This window comes from Hippopotamus amphibius, chromosome 3, assembly GCF_030028045.1.
Source record: "Hippopotamus amphibius kiboko isolate mHipAmp2 chromosome 3, mHipAmp2.hap2, whole genome shotgun sequence".
Taxonomy (NCBI): Eukaryota; Metazoa; Chordata; class Mammalia; order Artiodactyla; family Hippopotamidae; genus Hippopotamus; species Hippopotamus amphibius.
This window is the reverse complement of record NC_080188.1, coordinates 35,932,591-35,958,225: the sequence shown is the minus strand read 5'-3', so window position 1 is coordinate 35,958,225 and position 25,635 is coordinate 35,932,591. Positions and strand designations below refer to the sequence as shown.

Sequence of the window (25,635 nt, the reverse complement as noted above, 5' to 3'; positions counted from 1 at the left end):
TATACTAAAGAAGCATTTTTTTTCAGAAAATGTAAATTGGCTTCTTTTTGTGTATATACAAGAGAAGTACTATTAGTGAGGAAAGGAATGTGGATATTTTCATATCTCTGCATGGTTCAGGTTTTGGGACATAAAAATTAGAATTTGGGTTAAAGGATAAACCTTGGGAGTTAAGAGATGATTGAAGAGATAGTGAGAGTCTTCTGGAGAAATTTGCTTCTCAAGAGGTAAATTTTAACATTTCAAAGGGGGTACAACCTGGAGCCATATATATGTATACCATACAATTTTACATTAGGGAGCTAAGGTATCCATTTCTCTCTAAGGAGGAGAGGAGGGCAACTATACAACAGCTCCTCTGCAAACGCCCAAGTTAATAATTTCAGGGTTCCTCTCCTGTGGTGTAAAAATCCCCCTTTTGGTACTTGCAGGTGCTACCATCTCACTCTCTTCACACTGCTCTGAAGTGGGAGAGGGAATGCTGAGTACTGGTGCGGTTACTGCTCTAGGAAATAAGAGTCTGCCCAGATACAGCAACTTTGCATTGGTTTCCTGGACAAAATAAATAAATGTATCTAATAAAAACTTATGTTGTAAATAAGAATTTAGGGGGAAAAAGTTTTTTTGAAGACAGAGCTTCACTATACTTATTTTCAGGCAGATCAAGTCACCTCAGTAGTCAATAAATGATCTTATTCAGCAAAGACAGCACATTGACCTTTATCATTTTGTCATAAGATTTCCATACAATGAAAAGTAGGGATAGTTTAGTGTATCAAAGTAAAAGGTAGACTAAAGAAAAGAAAAAGAAAAATCACTTACTTGATATTATCAAGACAGCCCGATTCAGGTTTCAGAATGGCAGTGTGATGAAACATTTTATATAAAGCAATCCCAAGGAAGATTACATTAAGCTGGAATGTAGAAGGTACTGTTATGTAGCATAACTGCAGTAGAAAAAAATGCAAGTCTATTCTCTATGACAGATGAGTTGTTCTGGGAAATTAGCTCTCCTACACTTATAAAGGAATTGGATCATACATGATTGCCTAATATTTTAGTGAAGGCAAGAGGCCAGCTTGGAAACTCAGGATACCAATGAGTTACAAAGCACTCATGCCAAATACACACAGATACTAAATCATCAGCTGTTGGAATGATGACATGGAAAACAATACAAAGTTAAGTATATGTTTTAAAAAAAAGACAATAATTATTCCAGGTATGTTACTATATCTAGCCTCTAAACATGGCCCTTAATTTATTGTTCAAATGCTATATTATAAAACAAATACAAAAGTCATAACATTTTTGAATAGCTAGGTCAAAAGTATTATAAAATGCTGGTTAAATTCTGATGCTACAACAAACTAGGATTAAAGTAGAAGGAACCCCCATTGACATTGTTATATCACTGGACTAAGAGAGAACATATGATTTGAAACAAAACAAAATAAAAGCTCCAGTGTAAATTCCATATATCACACATACGTAAACGATATAGAAAACCACATGCTGGATGGCCCTCGTCACCTGCTTTGTTTATGTATTCCAGAACCTGAGGCTATTTTGCATTTTAAAATGATAAGTATATAAATAATGATACCAACAATAGTATGTAAATTAGGATAAATAATTCACATTTGAAATCAAGATATTATGCATTTAAAAATAAAAAAGAACGTATGATTCCAGAATGTTTACCTTACTTAACATTCTCAAGTTAAATCTTCTTAAATTTTAAAGTTTTTGAGATTTATATAAAAACAAAACTGGAAGGAATAGGAAGGTATTTTGCCACATTTCCAATTTCTGATTCCATTCATAATTCAAATTACCCAAATGAAAAAGAAAGGAAATGTACTATTGTCAAACAAAGTCATCACTGTTTAAAACCTATAAAACCAAATGCATTATGCTAGATCAGGCTCAGTACTGCATAAACTCTTGCAAATGCCTGTTTTCTTCTCCCAAGGGTTTTCATTAAGTATTTTACAATATAAAAGTAGACTATAATGAGTGGCTAATTGCTTGAGTTATATAAGGTCAAATAAGTACATGCTTTCCCCAAATTAATCTATGTAAATTAAATATAGTCAGCACAGGGATAGTGAAAGTTTTATTTCTTGACCTGGGAAACACATAGTTAATTAGGAGTTCTTACCATAATTATCAAGGTCGCTGGTCCTATAAAACTCCAAATGAAGTAGGTGTCAAGTCGGAGCCAACATCTGCAATGAAACACAAGGGAGAGAAGGCATTCAAGGACTGGATATGGGACATACATCAAGAGTGAGCGAGTGACAGAGAAGAATGTGAGCTGCAAAGCACTCCACTGGGAGACAGGAAATATTACATTGCTTGTTCATTTAAATGCTGAATTATGTGCCCAATTTGTGACAGCACTATTGATAGAGTAAGATAATTGCCCCTAGAAGAAGCAGGAAAAAAAATGGCACTGGGCCTATTTGCTAGGGCCTTTTTGGTCTGTCATAGAAACCTTAAAAAAAAAAAAGAAAAGAAAGGAAAAGTCATACACATGGCCATTAAATCGAGTAGCTTGAAGCTATCCTTTTCTCTCCAATTATGGTGCTACATAACCTGTCTATCAGCTGCCAGGTAAAGTGACATTTTCCTGTCAAGAAGATCTGAGGAAATTCAGTACAAAGAAGAAATAAATTTGGTATCAGAAAATTGAAGTTTAATTAGGTTGAGCAGCCAACCTTTGAGAGTTCTTGAGTCTTAAAAAGTGCATTGTTACTACTAGTGCTTCTGGGGTTGCAAATGATCCTTAGCATCCCATGAAGTTGATTCATGACCCAAAAGTAAATTATTAATCACTTAATTTCAGTTACATTTAATACTCCCCCAATTCTTAAAGCCTCTGGGAAATTACATTTTCATTCTTCAGGATGACAGGAAGACAAAATGGAAGTGACTAGTTATAAGAAAGATTAATGTAAATTTTGAACAAATTACATTTGATGTTAAAAATCATATCTTGAATTATTTGCCATTTAGCCATATTTGAGGCATAATTAAAAAAGGAAACATCTCCAGTGGAAAAGAGCTGAGTGCTTTGCTAAGTGGTCTAAAACAGCAAATCCAAAGTACATAAATATTTTTGATTATTATGTAACTATTACTTTAACCTCAGCAATAATGGAATACCAGGAAAGCTATGAAGAAAGAAGTTTATATATGTAAATACAGGAACAAATAAATAAAATGTTTCCTATGCATATGATGAAATGTTTTAAAATAGTTAAGCCGGAGGAAGTAGATCTTCACATGTCAATAGAATAGGTCACAGTAACAAAGCTTAGTGAAAAAAATAAGGTGAAGAATCTATACATCTTTGAACTACAATACTCGTATTTTGACAGATACATATATGTATGCAGTTTTTTAATGAAATGGGAAAAATCATCAAACTCAGGTTAGCGATTGCCTCTCATATGAGAGTAGAGAGGACTAGAAGCAAACGAATAGGGCTTTAGCCATGTGCTTTATTTTAGTAATTACTGAAAGCTATGTGCCAAAATACTAATAGCATTTGAGTGAGAGAGGCAGTGATGTTTATGTTTTTTTTAAACTTTTATGTAACAAATTTTTTTAAAAAGTTAGAAGCTAGATTTTTTTAAGCTCTCTATTGGAATATAATTGCTTTACACTCTTGTACCACCTTTTGAGGTACACCAAAGAGAAGCTAGATTTTTAAGTAAAGAAATAACCACATGCTCTGAAAAAAACTGATTTCAAAACAAGAAAATCTGGCCTTATTCTATTAAGTTAAATATATGTAAACTAATTTCAATTATAGTATAATATTTGTAGTCCAATAAGAAACTGACTACAAGTTCATATTTTTATATAGACATATAATTTCTCTTTATTCAAAATAAACATAATAATCCTAGTTGAAAAAAATTGTTATTAGAGAAGCAATCAATACTTAAACTATTAGCCATTAGTTTGCTTGAATAATTGGTTATCTTTTTGTTGTGCTGTTGTTCAAAAAATTTGGTCATGGGAAATAAGTGTGGTATTGCCAATAAGCAGAAGCAAACCAGAGAACACAAAAGTTGAAACATGAACATCGTCTTCATTCTGACCATAGGCTAGTTTGTTACCCCCTGATAATAAAGGCATATATGTGTGTTGGGGGGAGACCAGAGTAGGGCAATATTCATGGGTGTCTTTGGGTTCTCAACAAAGACCATATTTTCCCTCAAGATAAGAACAATAAAGGACAAAGCAAGGATGTATTCCCAGATTAAAACATACACAAGCGTGTGGGCGCATACACACACACAGAGTCCAAGAATGTTGCTGAAGTTATAACAGCATGATATACTAATAATACATTTAAGAAAGACTGTTAACAGTATAGCCCCTGTTCTTTTGTAGGACAAATGAGTTTTAGAGAGCTAATCTGAGAACTAAAACACATTTTCAGCAAATTGTTTTCAAAGGAAAATGTATTTCAAGAATTTTTGTAAACTGTTATTCCACAGGTTAAGGACTTCTTAGACAATTTTAATTACAATATTACAGAGTGTCTTGGATAAAGTAGGAAATTAAAAGAATTTACATAACCTCACCAAATGTGTTGTTAAAACAAAATGATGTCATTAAATTTTAGCCTTACAGAACTTTTATACTGTTTTGAAAAAGGTCTCTCTTTAGCAAATGGTTTATTTGGAAATAAACGTGCTTTTGGCATAGTCATCTCTAAATGTAGAAGTAAAATTACTTAGAAGTTATTATTTTTTTCTGTAAGAAAATTCTTCAATATCTATTCAGTACAACAGATTTCAATTCCCTGAGGAACTGAACAGTGAAAAAGGCGATATGAAACACTTTACATGTATTGAGTAAATCATCCCTCCTTGAGGGCTGCCTGGGTTTGACTATCTTCTGGATGAAGGCAGTGTGGCAAGAATCCCTATTCTAATTCAATTGCCATATGGCCATACCTGCTGTTTCTGGCCACATCCTGGCTTTCTCAAAACTTTCTGTATTTCCTCTCCGTCCCATTAACTACCTTAAAAGTTTGTGTGATTTGTGCACTGAATTTCCTGTGCCAATGTTCAAAGAATTCACCCTGGCTTTAAGGTGAGGGAGAGTACAGACACCCCTCAGTACCCATGGGGAATTGGTTCCAGGATCCCCCGAGGATGCCAAAATCCACGGATGCTCAAATGCCTTACAGCTGGCCCTCTGTATCCACTGACACTGAATTCACGGATGCAGAGGGATGACTGTATTATGTGGGTGTTTTTACATGCCTGGGTACATACATCCCACCTCATAGTATTCTATAAATCTAGGCCGTTCAATGTCACTTAGATATAAAGCAAAACCACTGATTAAGGGGAGACAAATGCTATAAAGGAACAGCTTATTGTACCAAACATAATAAAGTCCAACTTGCAATGGTCAGATAGACCTGCCATTGAAAAACACAATTTATCTGAAAATTGCCTTTATCCACTAAGCATGATTTAATTTGTGAGATTGTTAATTTTAATAGGCTACTTTTGTTTAATTTTTAAGATATGTCAATTCCTTTTTTAAATGAAATTCTGTCATATACATGTTATCTATAAATTATGTTTATAGCAGTACTGTAACAAAAGAGATAACCCACTGTTAAAAGAAAGAGCAAATGCATTCTAATGACACTACATGCTTATTTGAATCAAGACTGAAAAACCTTACAAGACTGGATATATTCTGGAATTCAAAGGAAAACTTGTCACATACCATAAACCTTGACTTTTTCTCCCATTTACCTATACAAAGATGTCATTAAAATTCTTTTTGTAGCAATTTTTTAAAATTATAAAATCAGCATATATTGCCATGTATTTGATAAAGTCTTACTACATTAATTCAAGTTTATTGGCTTAAAACTCTAAACAACTGATGCTAATCTACATGGATAAATTATTATGCTCTTCCAGAATTATTCTCTTCCAAAATATAAGAAGCATCACTGCAAATTAAATAATAATAAAGGTGTTGAAATCTGGGTCAGTCTCTTGTAAAACTGTCAATTACCAATCCAGCAAGTACTACCTTTAGGTTTACTCAGAAAATAGAAAAAATAAACAATGAAACAAATTAATTTCTCAAAACAGGACAAGAGAAAACCATACTTCTAAAGCTAATTCTCTTCTCCTACCAAAATTCTTCTCACCATTTTTCTATCATCAGTCACTTAAAAAAGGCATGACTTTGATTTAAAAAAAAATGGTAAGACCAATTGTCCAACATATATAAATGTCATCTAAAATATGTTTTAGAATGCTTTTAGATACCAGTAACACTACCAGAGTATAGTTCCTTATTCAAAGTTAGCATGTTTAATGTAGTTCATTCAGATGCCTTGGGACACTGTGTATTTTCACCTGTTTAATTCACTCTTATCAAAGTAGACATCTGACCGTTAACCAATTTTTTGAAGTAATATAAATTAACAACGGTATTTGCTTCATTTTCTATAGGACCTAAATCACAGACTAAACTATCCTTGGTGAGTATGAAATGTAACCAGTAAACAATCTTTGCTACTGATAGACCATGAAACTTACACAGTTTAATTATATCAGGTTATATATGAGAGTTTGTAAAGTACATATTCTTTTCTCTGTAACATATGCAGATCTCTATATTTGTACTACAAATATCTGGCAAGATTGAAAGAAAAAAGAAGGAATAAAGAGAACTGGGGCAAGAAAGAAGGAAGAAAAGAGGAAAAAGGACAGATACATACTTCAAGCATAATGACTCTACTGTAGTTCTAAGATTACTGTGTAATACATCTGTTAAGGGTTTTTAAATGGCACTTGTATCACAGCACATTCATGCATTTAATCTTGAAATACTCTGCAAGCAAGCACATGAACCAGAAAAAAGATTGGCAGAGTGATGCAAGAATGGGGTGTGATCACTGGTACTCAAGACTGGCGTTTGTGGTTCAGCTACAGTTTTGGATCTTAGAACACAAAACTAGATTTCATACATCAAATACACGTTAGGTTGTCTTTATGCACCCAAATATGTTTTTTTGTTTGTTTGTTTGTTTGTTTGTTTTTTGGCCATGCCACATGGCTTGCAGGATCTTAGTTCACTGACCAAGGATTGGACCTGGGCCCTCAGCAGTTAGAGCATGAGTCCTAATCACTGGACTGTCAGGGAATTCCCCTCAATATGTCTTTTAAAAATAAGTGTATCATTATGTCTTCAGCAAAATATATCCTATAATTTTATGGTGGACTACAAAGGTAAGAAAAGTGTTGTCTGTTATAATTTATTAATAACTAAATGTTGGAATAATTCCCATGGTCCCATATTGCTTAGAATAACAGGAGGCAGTAGCATAAGAACTGTAATCACTACTCTTATAAATAGATGCTTTTAATATAATTTGTTTTATAATTAAAACAATGTTACTAATCATAAAGTTTGTATTCCTTCATTTGTATCAGCTAAATAATATTATCAGTAATAATAATAGTTATAATTTAATGAATGGTTATACATGCCAAACATTTTACATGCAGGCATAATTAAACATATATACATATACAGGCACACACATACACATACATATACATATGTATTTACTCACACACACACAGTTTCAAATATTGCAGTAGTTTTGCAAGGTACTTATACAATAACCCCCACATTATGGATTAGAGAGTCAAACTGACTTGCCCACAGCCACATGGCTAATAATTAGTTGAGCCTGAATTTTATTCTAGTCTACCTGACTCCAAAGTCCCTGAACCTAATGGGTATTTCTCAAAAAGAATAAACGTACAAATTATAAAATAAATAAATACTACAGTTTTGTTGACAATAATAAATTCTCAATAAGTAGATGAGAAATTTATATGTTGCACACAAAACACAGATTGTTGAAGTATGTCCCAAGTAAAAATACTTTATCTTTAAAAAAAAAAAAAAAAAAACTATATCTTTCCAAATATAATGTGATCTCTTGATAAGTTACTAAACATTTTAGTATTTTTAAGTAGCTTCATTGCAGTATAATTTATATACTATAAACCATCCATTTAAAGTATACAATCAATGCTTTTTAGTATATTCAAAAGTTGGGAAATGATCACTGTAATCTAATTTTAGAATGTTTTCATGACACCAGAATGAAAACTTGTACCTATCTACAGCCACCCTCCATTGTCTCTACCAAATTCACTCCCTTGGTATGGAAATGGCTTCCCTACCCCTCCCCAATCCTAGTAAATACTATACTTTTTCTAAGAATTCATCTATTCTGGACATTTAGTGTAAATGGGATCATACACGTGTAGTCTTTTGTGACTGGATTGTTCCATTTAACATAATGTTTTTAAAGTATATTCATTCTGTAGCAGGTATCAATATTTCATTCATTTTCATTTCCAAGTAATATTCTACCAAACGGATATGCCACATTTTGTTTATCTTCTCTTCAATGGGTGGATGTGGGAACTTCCACTTTTTTGGCTAATATGAATAATGCTGCTATGAATATTCATGTGAAAATTTTTGAATGAGCCTATGTTTTCATTTTTTCATGGGTAAATCCCTAGAAGTGAAATTGTTAGGTCATTTGATATCTAAGGTTAGCACTTTGAAGATCATTCAAACTGCTTTCCAAAGTGGTTAGCTGCACAATTTTACATTGCCACCAGAAATATATGAGGATTCTGATTTTTCCACATCCTCACCAACATGTGTTATTATCTGTCTTTTTGATTGTAACCTTCTAGTGGGTGAAGTTATGATACAAGGTAACCGTCTAGTGGGTGAACTTATGATACAAGATGTGGAAGTTATTATATATACTTCTTTGGTTCCAGTAAGAACTTAAGTTCCACATTTGACTTCAATGATATTTTCTAAATAACAGGACAACACTCCTGATGTTCTCTTACATAGTTCTGGAATGGATAACTCCTCAACCAAAAAAATTATGCTCAATCCCAAATTCTTACATACGGTGATAATCTTATGCCCGATCATTGGGTTCCTGGGTGATGAAATGATGATACAATAAGCCCTCAATCTCTGATATACATGCCCATAAAATATGCTCTTGGCTTTAACAATATAACATATAACATACAGTGCACTCCCCACACACATATTGAATGATTATCTTGATATACATCAATGATAAATACTTCATTATCTGTACTATTTCCCACTGGCCAACCCAAAGTCAAACATGCCTGGTGATAAATATTTAGTAAGGTAAATGCTTCATGTCAACATAATGTTACAAGTAGGAATATTTTACATATAATAATGTGCTTAGAGAAATATTTCAGATGACTATATAATGTTCTATGAGTAGGATGAAGTGCTTGGACATAAAATATATTGAATAAACCTATGCATATAACTTTCAGATATTATCAAGTTTAATGTTTCTTGGCTAGGCTCTGTCTTGAATAATAATAAAATCTAGTATTTTAAAAATCAATAATCACTTTTCTGCTGAAATGATTATGCTGGTTAGAGAATGAAGTGGCAATAAAGAAACTGGGGGGCTTTTAACTAGCAGCGGAGAGACTACCCTTTTTAGAGCTGTTGTTAAGCTAGTGAGCTAGGAAGGCAAATCTAAGACTTAATAGGTGACATAATAATTTTAACATCATAAATTTGATTTCAATTATTTTTAAAAGCTCAGTTATGCTTCTAGAACTCAAGGATGTTCTGGTCCATTATAAATGCTCATGACCTAATCAACATCTTTCAGAAACCCCTTACCAATTTTTGAGCCCACGTTAATTCCTGGGTTATTCTTTGAGCTTCACCCCTTCCCAGCACCCTCCCTTCTCCTCCTCTTGGAATCTACTTCCAGTCCTTTTCCAATCTACCCATGACTTTAACCTCTGCTTTTTCTGTCATAAACTTAGATTTCAAGGAAAGTGCTATAAACTATAAATGCGATTTTTTTCCATTGAATAAAAATTAACCATTCAAACAGTTTGCATTTTTGGAGGTAATATTGAGGTAATTAAAGTTTACATGAACTGACTAGTTTCATAAAATCAAAGTATTTAGCACAGAATTTCCAAAGCAGTTGTGTTTGAATTACAATGCCAGCCTTTATCTTTTCACAGTATCATGTTGGATGGTTTCACCGAAATCAAATGCTCTACCTCTGAGCTATACCCCCATGAATGTCCATATGAATAACAGTATAAGAGACTAACGGAAGATTCAAAAACAGAAAATGGAAAATGCCCCATAGTCAGTGCGATTTAGACCTGTGGTCCACTAGCTGAATTTTTTTTTTTTAATGACTGTATTGGACTTTTAATCTGATTTTTCAAGTGTCTGATAATTGTGACTAAATGTAATTCTAAGTAAATTCTCTCAAGAATAATGTTAATACAGATAAAAAAGATTTCATTAAACAACATCAGAAAATAATGAGATTCTCTTATAAATATTGCAAATTGATTGCAAACTACTCAATTTCCCAAAATCAAATTATGTATGCTTTATGTGTGAGTGTGTTTTCTACATAATAATCAATTCAATATCCCTAATAACATTACATAGGAAAACACATTATAATCCTTCAGCCAGATGGAATAAGATAGTTACCTGTACCTGTATCAAAATAATATTTACTTAATTTACAAAAATAATTTTGTCTCTAATTTTATCTCCTACCATTGATAATGATTCCCTACTTTTCAGAAATGTAAGCTATTATTATTAAAGGTTTCAGAAATAAAATCTCATTGTTATATAATGAAATATATTAAGTACACTCAGAGGAGAAAAAAGAAAGAAATCTGTTATTTGGATTATGGTAATATGTATTCAATGATTTTATCCTAGATGTAATCCAAGTGGTTGAGACTAAGAAGTAAAAATTTAATAACAAAATTCCAACAATAAGTAAAATAGACTTCCAAGACATAAAAAACTTTACTGTATTAATCTTAATAAGAATTTACAGAAAATGAGTGACAACATGTCTCTAAATTTTGGCTAATTCCAGTTTATTTATGACTGTGGACTTTACCTATTTTTATTAAAAAAAATCAATGTAGTACATAAGAAGGTAACACTGGCAAAAACAAAAAACAAACCAAAAAAATCCCAAATGTGATGAGCAGGAGGTAGGAAATGCCATTTGAAATAAAAGAAATAAACAATAGTAACAGAAACCAGACAACAAAAATAGATTTAATAATAAGGAACAAGATACATAATTCTATAAGCAGAAATCCTTCCAGTTGTATAAAAACTCATTGCTTATATTTTTATTTGAGACATCTTGATTAAACTCCTGATGGAAACACGATCTGTTCATTTCAGCTTATCAAGTAAATGCAAATGACTGAATAATGTTTCTTTTTCAACACCTGCTTCCTCAATGGGCAAAACAGCACTGTACGGACTTTGGGTTGGATGAACTCCCAAAGGGAGAAGTTAAACCTTGTTCCCATGTATTTTGAAGGTCTCTCTCTGGATAATTTATTGAAAATGTACAAATGGGACACTAAATGCTCTATGCCCACCTGTGAAAGAATTGTAGTGCAATTTTCCCTATCCTTTTCTATCTCTCTTTCATTTACCCTTTACTTTATCCGTATCTGTTTTGCTTCACTTTGTGTTGGAAAAAATCATAATGGTGAAACTGAACTATTATTAAGGCTTGTTTTAAAATCAGTGCCTGGGAAATAAATTAGCCTCTATTCTCACAAAGTAATAATGTCAGTAAATGAGATCTTCCAGTTATGGTGCAGGAAATTAAAGCAATGATGGCCAAGGCTTTAACAAAGTCATAAGAGACTACATAGTATTGATTCTAAGAAAAGATAGATTCCTGCTATCCAGAAAATGACATCTCTTTCAAAATAAATGACTAAAACATAAAGCAAACAAGTTGTCAGTTCAGTAATAGGAAAATTTGCACATATCTAAAGAGAAAAAACAACATAAAACAAAAATAAAAGCAAGAGAACTGCAAGAGAGCAAGATTGAACTACATAAAGAAAATACTTGTAGTATAAGGTCGCAAATAACTATATCAGTCAATTTAATACATTAGAGGGAAAATGCATTAATTAAAATGTAAAATCCTATGATCTAAGCACAGTGACTGCTAATGGGTTTCTTTTAGAAGGGGTAAAATCTTCTAAAATTAGATAGAGGTGATGGATGCCTAACACTGAATGTACTAAAAACAGCTGAAGTGTATTATTTAAAAGAGTGAATTTTCTGGTATGTAAATTATATCAATAAAAGTGATTTTTAAATTAAATTCTATGATCTAATCCCCCTCCCCTAAAATGTCTTTGGGGCAAATACAAACAATATTTTTATCTAATCCTAATCTGGTCCATGATTGCCACTGGGATACACAAAATGACCTCAGATTTGATCACAATTCACAAGGGTTAGCTTAAAAAATAATCATTGTTAGTTACATTTAGGCAAATGGTTTTCTGTAGCCTGTCACTGTACTCAAGAAAAAATTTTAACAGAAGTGAGATGGTCTTCTTTTAATCGTATTGCTGGTGCTTCTACACCAACGCATATTCTATTTTAACTATGCTCCCTATAACTCTGGAGTCTTCTTGTTCTTCCCTCCTGAATCTTCTCTTGTGGGAAATGAGCTGCCTTATTGCCAGCATATTCAGGCTGCAGACTGCTGGTAGAAAGTCATAAAATTTGGCTTATTAACTTCTGTACAAATGATGTTATCTAACCTCTTCTGAGCCTACACTACTGCTTGGAAATCCTTTTATTAGTGTCTAATTGGCTCCTTAACACATTTTCCATAGTGCTCATTTCAAAGCTTTTCAAATCTCTTGGCCTCTCAATGTGACCTCACCTATTTACTCAGCAAAAATCAGCATCTCCTATTTGATGGGAAAATTCCTCCACTTCCAAATTTATCCTATCTGTTATTTCCCACATACCTTAAAAGAGAGAGGTCATCTCACTATTTCAAAAACATTCCAGTTTTAGTGAGAGTAAACCTGACTTTTTTCATCACACGTCTGCCACTATCTACCTCCATCACCACAGGCAAGGCAATTAATTTACCTGGTTCTTGATTTTTTTCATCTACAAAATTAATGCCTTGGGCTAGGTGAATTCTAAGGCCACTTTCAATACTAAATCAGGGTTTTTCTCATCTTCTGTCTAATCTTATGCCTTTCTATTCCCTTAGGACCTTTCCTTTTCATTCAGCCTATATATATATTGAATACAAATGAGGCATAAGATACTTTCTCTCTACTCATCTCCTCTTACCAACTTGATTCTTCCCACTCTAGACATTCTTAGGACTTCACTTTTTAAAATCCTTCTTCATTACTGTCATCATGAATTAATATTTTCACTATTTCTCAATCGAACTTTTTCAGGCTGTAGATAACAATTGAAGACTCTACTTTTTTGCCACTGACTTCTCTCTTCACACCTTCCAATTTGGCTTCCACTTCCAGCACTTTGTCAAAATAGTTGTTGCAAAGGGTAAATGATTTTTCTTCCATGCTTATCCTACGTGAATTATCTTGGACATAAAATACCACCTTGAAACTTTCTTTTCTCCTTCCTCATGGTTTACTTTTAACGCTCTGGTCACTTCTTTTCTTTCTTTATTTTTATTTTCCCTCCTCAACCTATGTCCTAAATGTGAGTACTCATCAGAGATTTATCTTGGTCTTCTTTCTAAACTTTTTCTATTGAAACTCTTTCATTCTCAGGATCCCAACTATTATACTGATGCAGATTACAGAAAAATTTTTCACTGAATTCCTTTCCATAAGTATGCTGAACATCTCTATGGGTATGTCTCACCAATCTGTCGGTATGTTGAAAATAAAGTTCATCACTATACCCCAAGAGCCATTTAGGGAAAAAAAAAGGAAAACACAAGCTGCCCCTGCTCTAAAGTCTATCTTTCCGTTAATGATATAAGTTACTTTCCAGTGACTGAATTGACATGTCAGGAAGAAGAGAAGCCATTAATGTCAGGGACTACACTGTCCTCTGAATATACATCTTTAATATAGCTAGTTCTTCATTTGACAAACGTCTCAGCACTCTGAAAGATATTAAAAGTATCATCTCTTTATAATTACTCAAGGTTGTGATGTAGATGTGCAATCTCAGGAATATTTTTTCTCTTTTTACATCATAACAAAAGTACAACTCATGAAATAAATTATCCCCTTTTGTTTGTACAGTTCTGTCGTTTATTGCTATGAGGGGATATAAAGGCCTTAGCTTCTGAGAAAATCCAAAGTTTCAATTTCAACAAGATTTTAAGAGGGGGAAAAAATGGAAAGAAAACATGAACTCACACTTTATCTGTTCCATAACTCCTGTAGTCTACTGCAGCTGACACAGCCACAATAAGTGCAGGCATCCCGTAGCCGACCAGGTAAAAGTATTTCCTTCGTGAATGTTCACTCTCAAAAACCTCCACCAGCATGATATAGAGCTGCACTCCCTCCAGGAACATCCAGGTGAAGGCAGCCAAGAAGAAGAAATGTAAGAGGGCAGCAAAAACTGCACAGGCAATCTAGGGAAAGGAACAAATGAGTCAGTCAAATAACTACCAAATGAAATACCAACTGCCACAAAATTAAAATAAATATTTATCAAGACTGCAGTAATAAAATAGATCTGCAAAAAAATAATTGAGATAAGATTCTTAAAATTCAGATATTAAATCCTAATTAAATATAACCTATCCTTGAAAATTACATTTAACATTTTATTAATAATGGCTAATGGATGACAGCAGAGCATTATAATAAGAAAAAAAGTATACCTATAGGGAAAAGTTCTAAGAAGATCCTATTGATAATTATTGCTGAGATTAGTCTAAAGGTTTTAAAATAGATCTTATGAATTCTTTTCCTGATCATAATCCTGTATTTATTAACATATTAAGTTCTTCAATGTAAGTAAAAGAGAAACATTAAAATCAGAGAATAAAAGCTCTTAAAATAAAAAAAAATAAAGTATTTTATAATGATATTATTGACTTATTATTATTAATTGTTTATTCCTTCCTTGCTTTGTTTTAGAAAGGATTTTCAATGACTTTGGGAAGTTTGTACTGCTTAGGTGTAGAAGTAAATCTGGTTAAAATAAAGTGTTCCAGAAGTGCTTTCATTCTCTCACTTTTCGTTATTTTACTATTTTTTAAGGTACTAAAAGTTTCAGCTGACCTTATATTAATTATCTTATGTCAGTTACTGAAATTCTCATTGCTTTAGAGAGGAGGTCTTCATTTTTTATAAGAAGTCCTAACTAAAATCTACAGTTCTTACCAGAAAAAGGCAACAAATGTACCAAAATTATCTGATTAGAATGGATTCAATGATGAGTATGATCCTTGAGCAATGAGACAAAGAGCAGGTCTATTTCCTTGGGTTAGAGAGATGATGATGAAGGGAAGGTGAGGAAGTCAAGTGTCAGAGGGGCTAGAAAGGGAAGGCAGAGCCTAACTGCCATAGAAGAGTCAGGAAGAGGACACACATCCAGCAATAAAAGCAAAGACAAGCTGGGCTGAGCTGCACTCTACCCAAGTTTTTCATGTTAATCATTGTCCTTTATGCTACGTGTCAGAAATTAGTTTTGTGCAGTATGCAACATTTGGAGGAGTTTATCATACCATATGTAACATCAAGAAGCAAAAATAAGAATAAGGTTTCTAAATGAAAAGAAATCACAGAGCATTTGAATTGCAGGTTGAAAAGAGAATGAAATGATTTCTTCTTGGGAAATAACACAGTTTTCCATTTCTTGCTTTTAGAGTTAGAACTTCAACTATTAATTTTTGTTATCAGAAGTCGTCACTGTTTTGGAGAAAAAATGTGCACTTTGATTGCTTATTCATCTTATGCATTTATGGGAAAAACTGTCACATTCGTATATGATAACCAATTAAAAGTATAATCACCATAATTGTACCCTTTACAGCCATTAATCATGAATGTGTAATCACAAACATGAATCCAACTGCATTTTCATTGTAAAGTTCTCTATACATACGGACACAGACCAGAGAACAGCATTAAGTGAATGAATTATTTATTATGCCTACAAGTCTTCTAAAAAATGAAAATTTTCATTTGCAGTTTTAGTCATGAGAACCAACTTGTGCTATGTTCATGAATCTTAAGTAAATAGAAAGGGCCTCATAAAAATTATAAACTGGCATAAAGTCTTTAATATATTAGATATTGTTTGTTGATCCTATTTTCTGTTTGGTTTTATCAAGAACAGTTGGCTAGTGCTATGTTTTTTTTCCCTTTATCTTTCCTTCCATCCCTCCTTTCCTCCCTCCTTCTCTCCCCATCTCTCTCCCTCCTTCCCTTCATTTCTTGATATGGCTAAACGTGGTTAGTAGTAAAGTATAAAGTACGAAGTTAGCACTTAAAGATGTAAACAGAGCTTGAGAAAATATAAAGTGTAAAACAAAATTTGGGAAGAGCATACAAATTATAAAAATGACATAGAATTTGAACTGTTTTCCAAAATAGGTCAATTAGAAACACTCATGTTAGGCATGCATATAATTTCCATTGTTGTTTTTTAAAATACAAACTTCAAAAGATAACAATTACATGTTATAAAAGATACTCCTCCATTCCCCAGATGATTTAACTTTACTCAATATTCAGCTCTGAGATTAAAAAATTAAAGAAACAGGCTAATGAAGAAACACAGTTCTTTAGAAAGGCAAGTTTATGAACAGAATTTCTGAAGAAACGAACATTCACACATCCATATATTTAGTTTCTTTATAGCCACGGGCATGAAAAAGGGAATACTGAATAAGATCTGAAAATTAGTAACTAGCTTAGACAATTGGAAGAGAAGATACTTTCAAACAGGAATATCTTGAGTATTGGAAAGCTGGAAGTGGAGAAATTATTTTCTAACACCAACGTAAACTACTTACTGGTTGATCTGTTCGGTTGATCCCAATTAAGAAGAGCAGTTCTGCTACGAAAAGGCTGATGCAGAGGTTCTTATGGATGGTGTTACGGTCACTCTGGAGCCCACGGAAAAAGCAAAATGTGAAGATGCAAATCAGGAGACAAACAAGGGACAGCAAAATTCCAACCCATGTGATCACATCCAGAAGAAGGTCATGGACCGCGTCACTGTGCTGGAAACACAAAAGAAAACCCATAAGTTGCAATTATGCAGTACCAATTACAAAGTTTATAAGGGCCTGGATTCATGAAGCATGATTTTAATAATGTACTAAATATCCTCCAGACACGTAATGAATAAGATTGGGTTTTCTAGTCCACAGGTAAAGCATTTTATCTTTTCTCTGAGGTGTAAATCAGTTTGTCAATAGTGTTTGCACCTTTCTTAGCTATGTATGTTTTCAGTATATAAATAGTTGACGCAAATCAACTTAATTCTGGCTAAAGATTTCAAGGTAAAGCTTTTCTTTTTTCTGCCCCACATCACCTTTTTAGGTTAATATTTTTACAACTCTTGCTAGGGAATACTTTATGTAAAAAATTAAGTTATACACTTAGGAAAGTGGTATCACACTGAAACGTTATTTGAATCACTGAGGGATTTTTATTTAAAAAATACAGTTCTTCTGTTCTATAAATCCTTTACCAGAATTTCCAAGCTTGAGTTCATAGAAGTATGTAATTTTATAAAGATCCTCAGTTAATTCTGAAGGACAGCTACGTATGTGTACCATTTATTTAGTGGAAAATCTAAAAGAATGAGGGTAGTCACTGGATTTATATTCATATTGAATAGCTTAAGGAGATCAAGAAGTTTGATCCCTGAAAGGTTTTGCATGAATAGAACCTGTTATACACAGATGGAAAATAAGCATTCAGAATTACTATACCCAATAGCAGCCCACAATAGATAGTAGAGCTATGAGAAAGAAACTTCCACACTGAAATTGCCTTTTGTGGCTCTGTTACAGTCCTGTGAGTTCCATACCTGCCATGTTCCTTTGTCCATTACCTCATTTCTGTCTTTGTTCTAAGTTTCAAAACTCCATTTCTACTCTATGATAGTTTGCCTGCATCCAAAACCACTTTTGTGAAGCTTTAGAATTGATGTAACCCAACACACTGGTGCGCCAATGTGTTGGAGCAGACTTGAGAGATTGTCTATGACTGTCAATTCCTCTTTTCTTTCTAGGTTTCTTGAAAATTCTTAAAGACCTAAGTTCCATTAGTAGGGGAATAAATAAATAATGGTTGATATTTATGGGATGATATTCAAAATAGGAATAGAAAATCAGTGTTCTAGATTTATAATCACAAACACAGGTACTTCTCAAAAATCTAATATTAGATTTTAAAAAATGCAAACGGAAAAAGTATCTATACAGTATGATACCATTTATGTAAGATTTTAAAAGACACATATCAATAACATTGATTTTTATGGATATATGCATAAGTAGTAAAAGTGTAACGTGCATGAGAACAAAGAGATGTATTTCTAATTGACATCTTTTTCAACTGTACAGACCACACACACTGATTTTTGTTTTAGGATGGAAGTTACTACATTTAGTTTTCTCCCACATTGTTAGCTCACCTTAAAAAATACATAAATATCCAGGTTTTCTATTTTTGTTTTTATTCAAAACTTTGTGCTTTTACATTTTATAAAACTTCATACAAAGATTATTCCGAATGTGGAAATTCTCACAAGTGAGCCACCATGCTATAACCTGAGTCACAGCACTTCGCTTATTGCTAGATACAGCTTCGCAGTTGTTATCTGATAAAGAACTCTGCTAGGACACTGTCAATGAAACAGTTTCAAAATATTCCTGCATAACTCTAGGTGTATTTCTCAGAAGGAGCTCAAGCCATGAAAGAAAACCACATGAAATTCTGCTTTAACTGCTTTGTTCTCCAGGGGACACTGCTAAAGTAGTGCTGAGTCTCTGATAGCTTAAATTACTTTTACTATTGGATAGTGGAGAGTGGTTAGTGCTACCCAGTTCCCTGAACAGAGGGCTATTTGCTCTTTTCTTTGACTCAAAGGAAAGATGCTGTAATTGAGTATCAAGCACAGCAGTCTTCCATAATGGCAGGTATAATACATTCTCAAATGTATCCTAAAGACCTAAAACACTGAAAAAGAAAGAAAGAAAAAAAAAGAAACGAAATAACTCCTGCCTTTCCTGGGTAGTTGCATTATTAGAAATGTATTTATTTTACTCAGTGCCTTCATAGGTCTTTCAAAAACCCCATGCAGAGTTATTAAGAGAATACCAAATGTCAAAACAACAGTACAAAAAGTACACAGCACTCAAAAAAAGAGCAAAAAATTCTAGCAATTAATTAGTAATCATCTTTCAGGTATTACTGTCTCGTTTAGAAAACATAAACACCAACCACCTTATATATATTATACTGTGATCAAATGTAACTCACCACTTGAATTTTATGGATAAGATGAAAGAAGAAGAACAACAAACATTAAAATGCAAACAAGACCTATGAGTTTAGCCTTCTATATCATAGTCTGTCATAACAGAACTCTCAGGAGGCCAAGCCATGATAAAAAGCAACCCCCCTTCAAGAGGATGGTCAATTGAATAAAACTCCTAGGTATGGGTTTAATGATGTGATAATGGATCAAGTGTTCCTATTTCCAAGGTTTCATGTTTTGAGTACTATATAACTCAGTCACCTATGACATGAACTATATACCATCACGTGACTTGAGATTTTATTAATCTTATATCTTATTATTCTTTCCTAACACTTAGTACTGGTAATAACCCTACTCCACTTAGACCAAATGTCTAAGAGCTGAAACCTCTTACATAAGTACAGCTTTAGCATCCATTTAATCTCCACTGAATTTTAAAAAGTATCAATATCAAATATTACATGTTCAAAACTGAGTCCCTTCTTATCCCGTTTCTCCCTCCACTCGCACCCCCCACACTCCCAAATCTACTCTTCCCTCTGGTTTTCAGTAAACAGCAACTTCATTCTTTGAAGAGTTCTGGGCAAAAACTTAAGAGTCATATTGATTCCTCTCTTTCACACACTACTCTTAATCCATTTAGAAATGTTGTAGGTCCTGTCTTCTATCTGACAGCTGCTCCTCACCTCAATTGCACCAAATTGGTTAGAGCCACCTGATTTTTTTGAAACAGACTCCTAAATGATTTTCCCAATTTGACCCCCATCCGTCCCCCTTTTCTCTCTATTCAACAAGATGGAGAGATTCTCCTTAAATACAAGCCATATAATAAGATTCATTGATGAAAATATCCAATGTCTCCCATCTCAATAAAAGTAAAAACCAAAGTCTTTACAAAGGTCTACAAGGTCCTATAATATCTGTACTCCTGTGGAAACATTTCTTATTCTCCCCTTCATTCAGTTCACTCCACCCCAGTTGGCCTCCTCTGGCCTTTGAATACGTCTAGCACATTCCAGTCTCAGAGCCTTTGTACTTGATGTTCCTTTGGTCTGGAATGTTCTTCCAAAAAATAGCTCTGTGACTTACTTGCTACCCTCCTTCAATTCCTCATTCAAATGTCACCTTCTCACAGGGTTTTTCTGAATCACCCCATCTAAAATTGCAAACATCGTTTACCCATTCTGACTCTATTACTTTTCCTGAATTATCTTTCTCCTTAACATTTACCTAGACTATATATTTTACCAATATTTCTTGTTTATAAGTTTTCCACATAAACAAGAAATATTAATAAACTATATAGCCTAGAGCCTACTGTATAGCACAAGGAACTTTACTCAATACCCTGCAATGGCCTATATGGGAAAAGAATCTAAAAAAGAGTGCATATATGTATATGTAAAACTGATTCACTTTGCTGTACACCTGAAACTAACACAACATTGTATATCAACTATACTCCAATAAAAATTCAAAAAAAGAAAAAAAAATATTTCTTGTTTTCGTCTGTGGCCTCTACCTCTACTGGAAAGCACACTCCAAGAGAATAAGTTGTTTTATTTCTTCTGATCACTAATGTATCCCCAGGCCCTAGAAAGTTGTCTCCCATAGAGTGGATGCACAATTAATGTGTGAACTGAATAAATGAATCTCTCTTTAATTACCCCCCTCCCCGCAATGGATTTAGATTATAAACTAAAAGTTGTATCATGCTGCCCATTGCAATCTTTGGGATTCTTTGGTTCATAAACTATCTGCTCTAAAATCTTGAGTAAAAAGATAAAATTAAAGCTGGAGAATGAGGAGGTCATTACACCATAATATCTTAAAATATGTGTAAATGTCAAGGTGTCAAACAATTACGAAAATGGAGGCAAAACTATGCATGGAAGTAAGAGGACTGCAGAGTAAGTCGAATTAGAGTCTAAAGATGTGGATTTAACCTTGTCATTCCAATTCTGCAATTGTTATCCTGAACAACTACTTACCCTTTAAAGTATCAGAAACCTCATACACATGGAGATAAAATATAGAGGCTTCAGGTTATCATGTGGTAAGTAATTAAGATAATATATGTGAAAGTAAGGAAGTCAATGTGTCTTTGTTCTTGGATTATTTAATCTAAAAACATTCTGGATTTTCTTCATGTTCGACAGCAACCTTCATTTAAAAATCAAAGGTCTGTATGAATGATACCAGGTGTATCAGAAAAATAATAACTGTAACAAGAATAAACCTTAATGTTATTTTAACTAAGGACACCAAACATTATTCCAACCAACTAATGAATTACCTAATTTCACTTTATAACATTGCCAGTTTAGTTTATATTATTAATAATATTTGTGTTGATAAATTAAGAACACAATATGCCCATAGCATCTGAAGGAGAAAGATTTTAACTTTAGAATACGAATTCTACCTTCATTACTATACAATTGTGTTTATGATGTTTAAGTAACAAAACACAGAGGGACTTAATTTCATCTATATAAATATTTTTCTGGAGTGTGTACCATAAACTATTTGTTATAGAAAAATACTTGGGAAATTCACAAAAAATAAAAATAAACGGTGAAGTAAGGCAGACAAAGATGAATATGATATGATATCGCTTATATGTGCAATCTTACAAAAAGGCTACAAATGAACTTATCTACAAAACAGAAACAGAGTTACAGGTGTAAAAATTAAACTTATGGTTACTGGGGGATAAGGGGTAGAGGGATAAACTGGAAGATTGGGATTGACACACACATACTGCTATATACAAAACAGATAACTAATAAGGACCTACTGTATAGCACAGGGAACTCGACTCAGTACTTTGTGATAGCCTATATAGAAAAAGGATCTAAAAAAGAGTGGATATATGTATAAAAGTTTCACTTTGCTGTGCACCTGAAACTAAAAACAATGTAAATCAGTTACAGGCCAATAAAAATTAAAAAAATAAAAGAATCAAAAACCTCAAGGATATTAACTTCTTAAAGAAGATGGGGAGCTGTGAGAAAAAATCTACAAGCAGAATGACAATGATTCATCAGAATATACTTCCAGGAAATTCATTGACTCTATCTACTCTAGAAAGAAATATTTATGAAAACAATACTCATTTTTCAGGCTTTCTTGTGAAGTTTATATTCACGTAGGAAATGCCAGATATTTTGTAAAAGCTACAGAAAGTTTTTGATTTTTCCTCTTATTTTCACCTCAGTGAATCTGCTTTGTCCTATCACTGTGGGGTTACTGAGCAATTGAAATACCACAAAAGGAATGAGTACCACAATGAAGGAGAAAAAGATGGCTTAAACAATAATATTTTGTGAAGCTCTCTGTCAGTATAAAACTCTCAAATATACCAATAAGTACATTTAATAAAACTAAGCCCAAATTCATGGAATAGGGAAATGTGACTTTTGCATCATGATTTAAAAATAACTCAGTCTGAATACACTAAGACCTTTATGTAAATCTTGATATTTCTAACTTTATTGTCCAAAAAGCAAGTCAGCAAACAAGATGGAGAAATAGATTTTGAAATGTTTCTCATTTTAACTGCATAAGTGTTTCCAGATGGGACATAAACTATATGAATTAATTCTGAACCCCTCTGGATGCTTTTTTGTTTTTTTACATTTTAGAAAGTTGAAAATTTTCCAGACATTGCTTGAACAATCACCCTATAATAATTATTAATTTGGGGCAGTAATTTTCAAGAACCTGTTTTACTTTCTGCATTAAAATATATTATTTTAATGTTGAGTCAGATTTGTTAAGGCATAATAATATGATTTTTAAATTGCCTCAAACATATCTTCTTCTGAAATACTTGTAATATAGCTAAATGAGTTTTCTTCTTTGCAAATGTAAGAGCACTTGCTTTGCTACTATTGTATCATCAGCATAAGGCATTGCTTTGACTCAGGAATTTCACTAAAGCCAGTAGGGTTAAGAAAGACCTGTTTTCTGATAAATGTGGTAAGAACTCTGTGAAATAAGTTCCTTGCATTGCTCTAACAGATCATCAAACACAAAGGTCACCCCACAAATGCTTGGGAAAATAAAGGGCTCAATGGTCTAAGGAAATTAGAATTCTCTTTGCAGAATAGGATGAAGGTCAAAGTTGAATAACAGTAAGAAGAATGATACGATTGCATTTCTTATGATTTTTATAGTAAGTTAACCAAAGTAACTCAGCAATAATTTCCAAATTTGTATCAAATTGAAAAAAATCAAGTATTTTCAAGCTTTAATTCCTGAGAAACACTGGCAAGTAAGAGCACATAAAACATTCATATCCAACTATCCTTTGAATTCAGTAGAACTTAGAATATCTCTTTCATTTCAGAAGCACAGCATTGTATACTCTGTTATTTGAGATTTTCTTGCTTTGAATTAAATTTTTTTTTAATTTCACCATATTTGGTGAATCAGATTCACAACTACCTTAATAGAGGAAACAGAAAAGGAAATACTAGAAAATGTGGGAACTAACTATCTTACAGTAACTAGGAATTAAATTCAGGTATAGGTTTTTAAAAAGTAAAGTTGAAAAACAAAAAACAAGTACTGACCAGTTAAAAAATTTTAAAGTAAATGAAGTAATCAAACAGTAAATAAGAAAAAGATTTTAGGAGTATTTGGAGTGAGGGTTGAAAATGAAGCTAGGAAGATAGAAAAATTCACCTTTAACATTTCTGAGTTAAGTACAGTGATGATAATAATGTGATGATGACAGCTAACATGTAACCTTCAAAATATCAGTTCCTTTTAGAAGTGCTTATTTATTTTATCAGGGTCATCACTTAGTCCTATAAAAGACTGTGATATGACACTATTATTATTTCCAATTTACAGATGAAGAAACTGAAGCATAGAGAAGTAATTTACCCCAGATCATTCAACTGGTAATGCAGTAGATATAGTATTAATGGTAGCATGACCAAATGTCCAGGTTTGCTCAGCAATGTCTTAGTTTTAGCACTAAAATTGTGCATCTTGGGAAAAAATCCTCTCCAAGACATGAAACTATTCCAGAGATCAGAGATGGGTTCAGAAGTTTGAAAGTACAAAATCCATACGATAGTTTAGAAAACAGAGTCTGGAAGCAGCACTATTTTTAGTATCAAATGTCTGTGGCATTGAATATCCACCATCCTTAGTGATTCCTGCTGTTCTTTCCCGACTATTGATGTTGAAAAGTTCCTAGTAGAGAATCCATGACTTGCAGTTCCTAGTAGAGAATCAAACATTGCATTATTCTGAGTGATGAAACCTGTGTGCAACTTCAGTGCCTTGTGATCCTAAATTCCTCTTTGATTTTGGATTAAATGATGTGCTTTGTATCAAGATTGTGCTAAATTAATTTTTAACATTGTTACTATTGTGACAATGTTTTCTAAGAGTTCATTGATGAAACTGAGAACAATATAATATAATAACATGACACTACTGAAAAAGAAGGCTAAACAATTGTGTTATTTTAAAGATACATGCAAGGATAAATGAAATTAGATTAGAGAGAGAACTAAAACAAAGCATACTACACAAAATGCAGAAATGAATTTGGGACCAGGGATGAGAGAGAAGACTGATGGAATGTGTACACGGAGGCTGGATAAGACAGGCAAGTTTTTGTAAGATAAATTTTTTTTTAATCTCCTCCCAAAAGGCACCAAAGTTCAGTTGAAATTAATGGTCATGGTATAAGCCTGAGTATTCCAAAAGAATAAACATGCATTATTGTTTTGTTCCCTCAATTTATCTTTGCATCTGAGTACAGTTACTTTCCCTGATTCAGAGGTTGCAACTGAAATGTCCTATGGGTAAACACAAGGGGAAATTTTGATACCCAACGTTTTGCTTCCTTATAGTATAGAGCTGATTCTGTCCGATCTTACTAATGATCATGCTTTCTACAGTGCATAAAGTGATGTGTTGGATCACAGCAACAAAATAATGTTTCCCCCAGCTCTGATGTATTTTGATTTGAAAAATGGATTTTCAAATTGTCTTCTCAATTTCCATAAAGATTTTGATTAAACTTCAGAAGACACGAAACAAAAGATTGTTGATAACCTTGTTCATATATAAACTAGACTTTGCTCATCTATCAGCATATTTGACAGGCAGTGCAAATGTAAATTTTGGAAAATACCATTCAGCCTG

The 25,635-nt window shown here is 33.0% G+C and overlaps 1 protein-coding gene across 3 annotated transcripts in view; it reads right to left on the bottom strand.

Annotated features, from left to right (window-relative positions):
- ADGRL3 (adhesion G protein-coupled receptor L3) overlaps positions 1-25,635 on the bottom strand; it is a 415,454-nt gene that overhangs the window by 72,360 nt on the left and 317,459 nt on the right. For all 3 annotated transcript variants that reach the window (XM_057727606.1, XM_057727608.1, XM_057727607.1), the window contains 4 exons: positions 16,979-17,188; positions 14,364-14,584; positions 2,165-2,231; positions 823-914 (listed from right to left, as the gene is read on the bottom strand). In XM_057727606.1, coding sequence (XP_057583589.1) covers positions 823-914; positions 2,165-2,231; positions 14,364-14,584; positions 16,979-17,188 — 590 coding nt within the window. The remainder of the gene's footprint in view (positions 1-822; positions 915-2,164; positions 2,232-14,363; positions 14,585-16,978; positions 17,189-25,635) is intronic.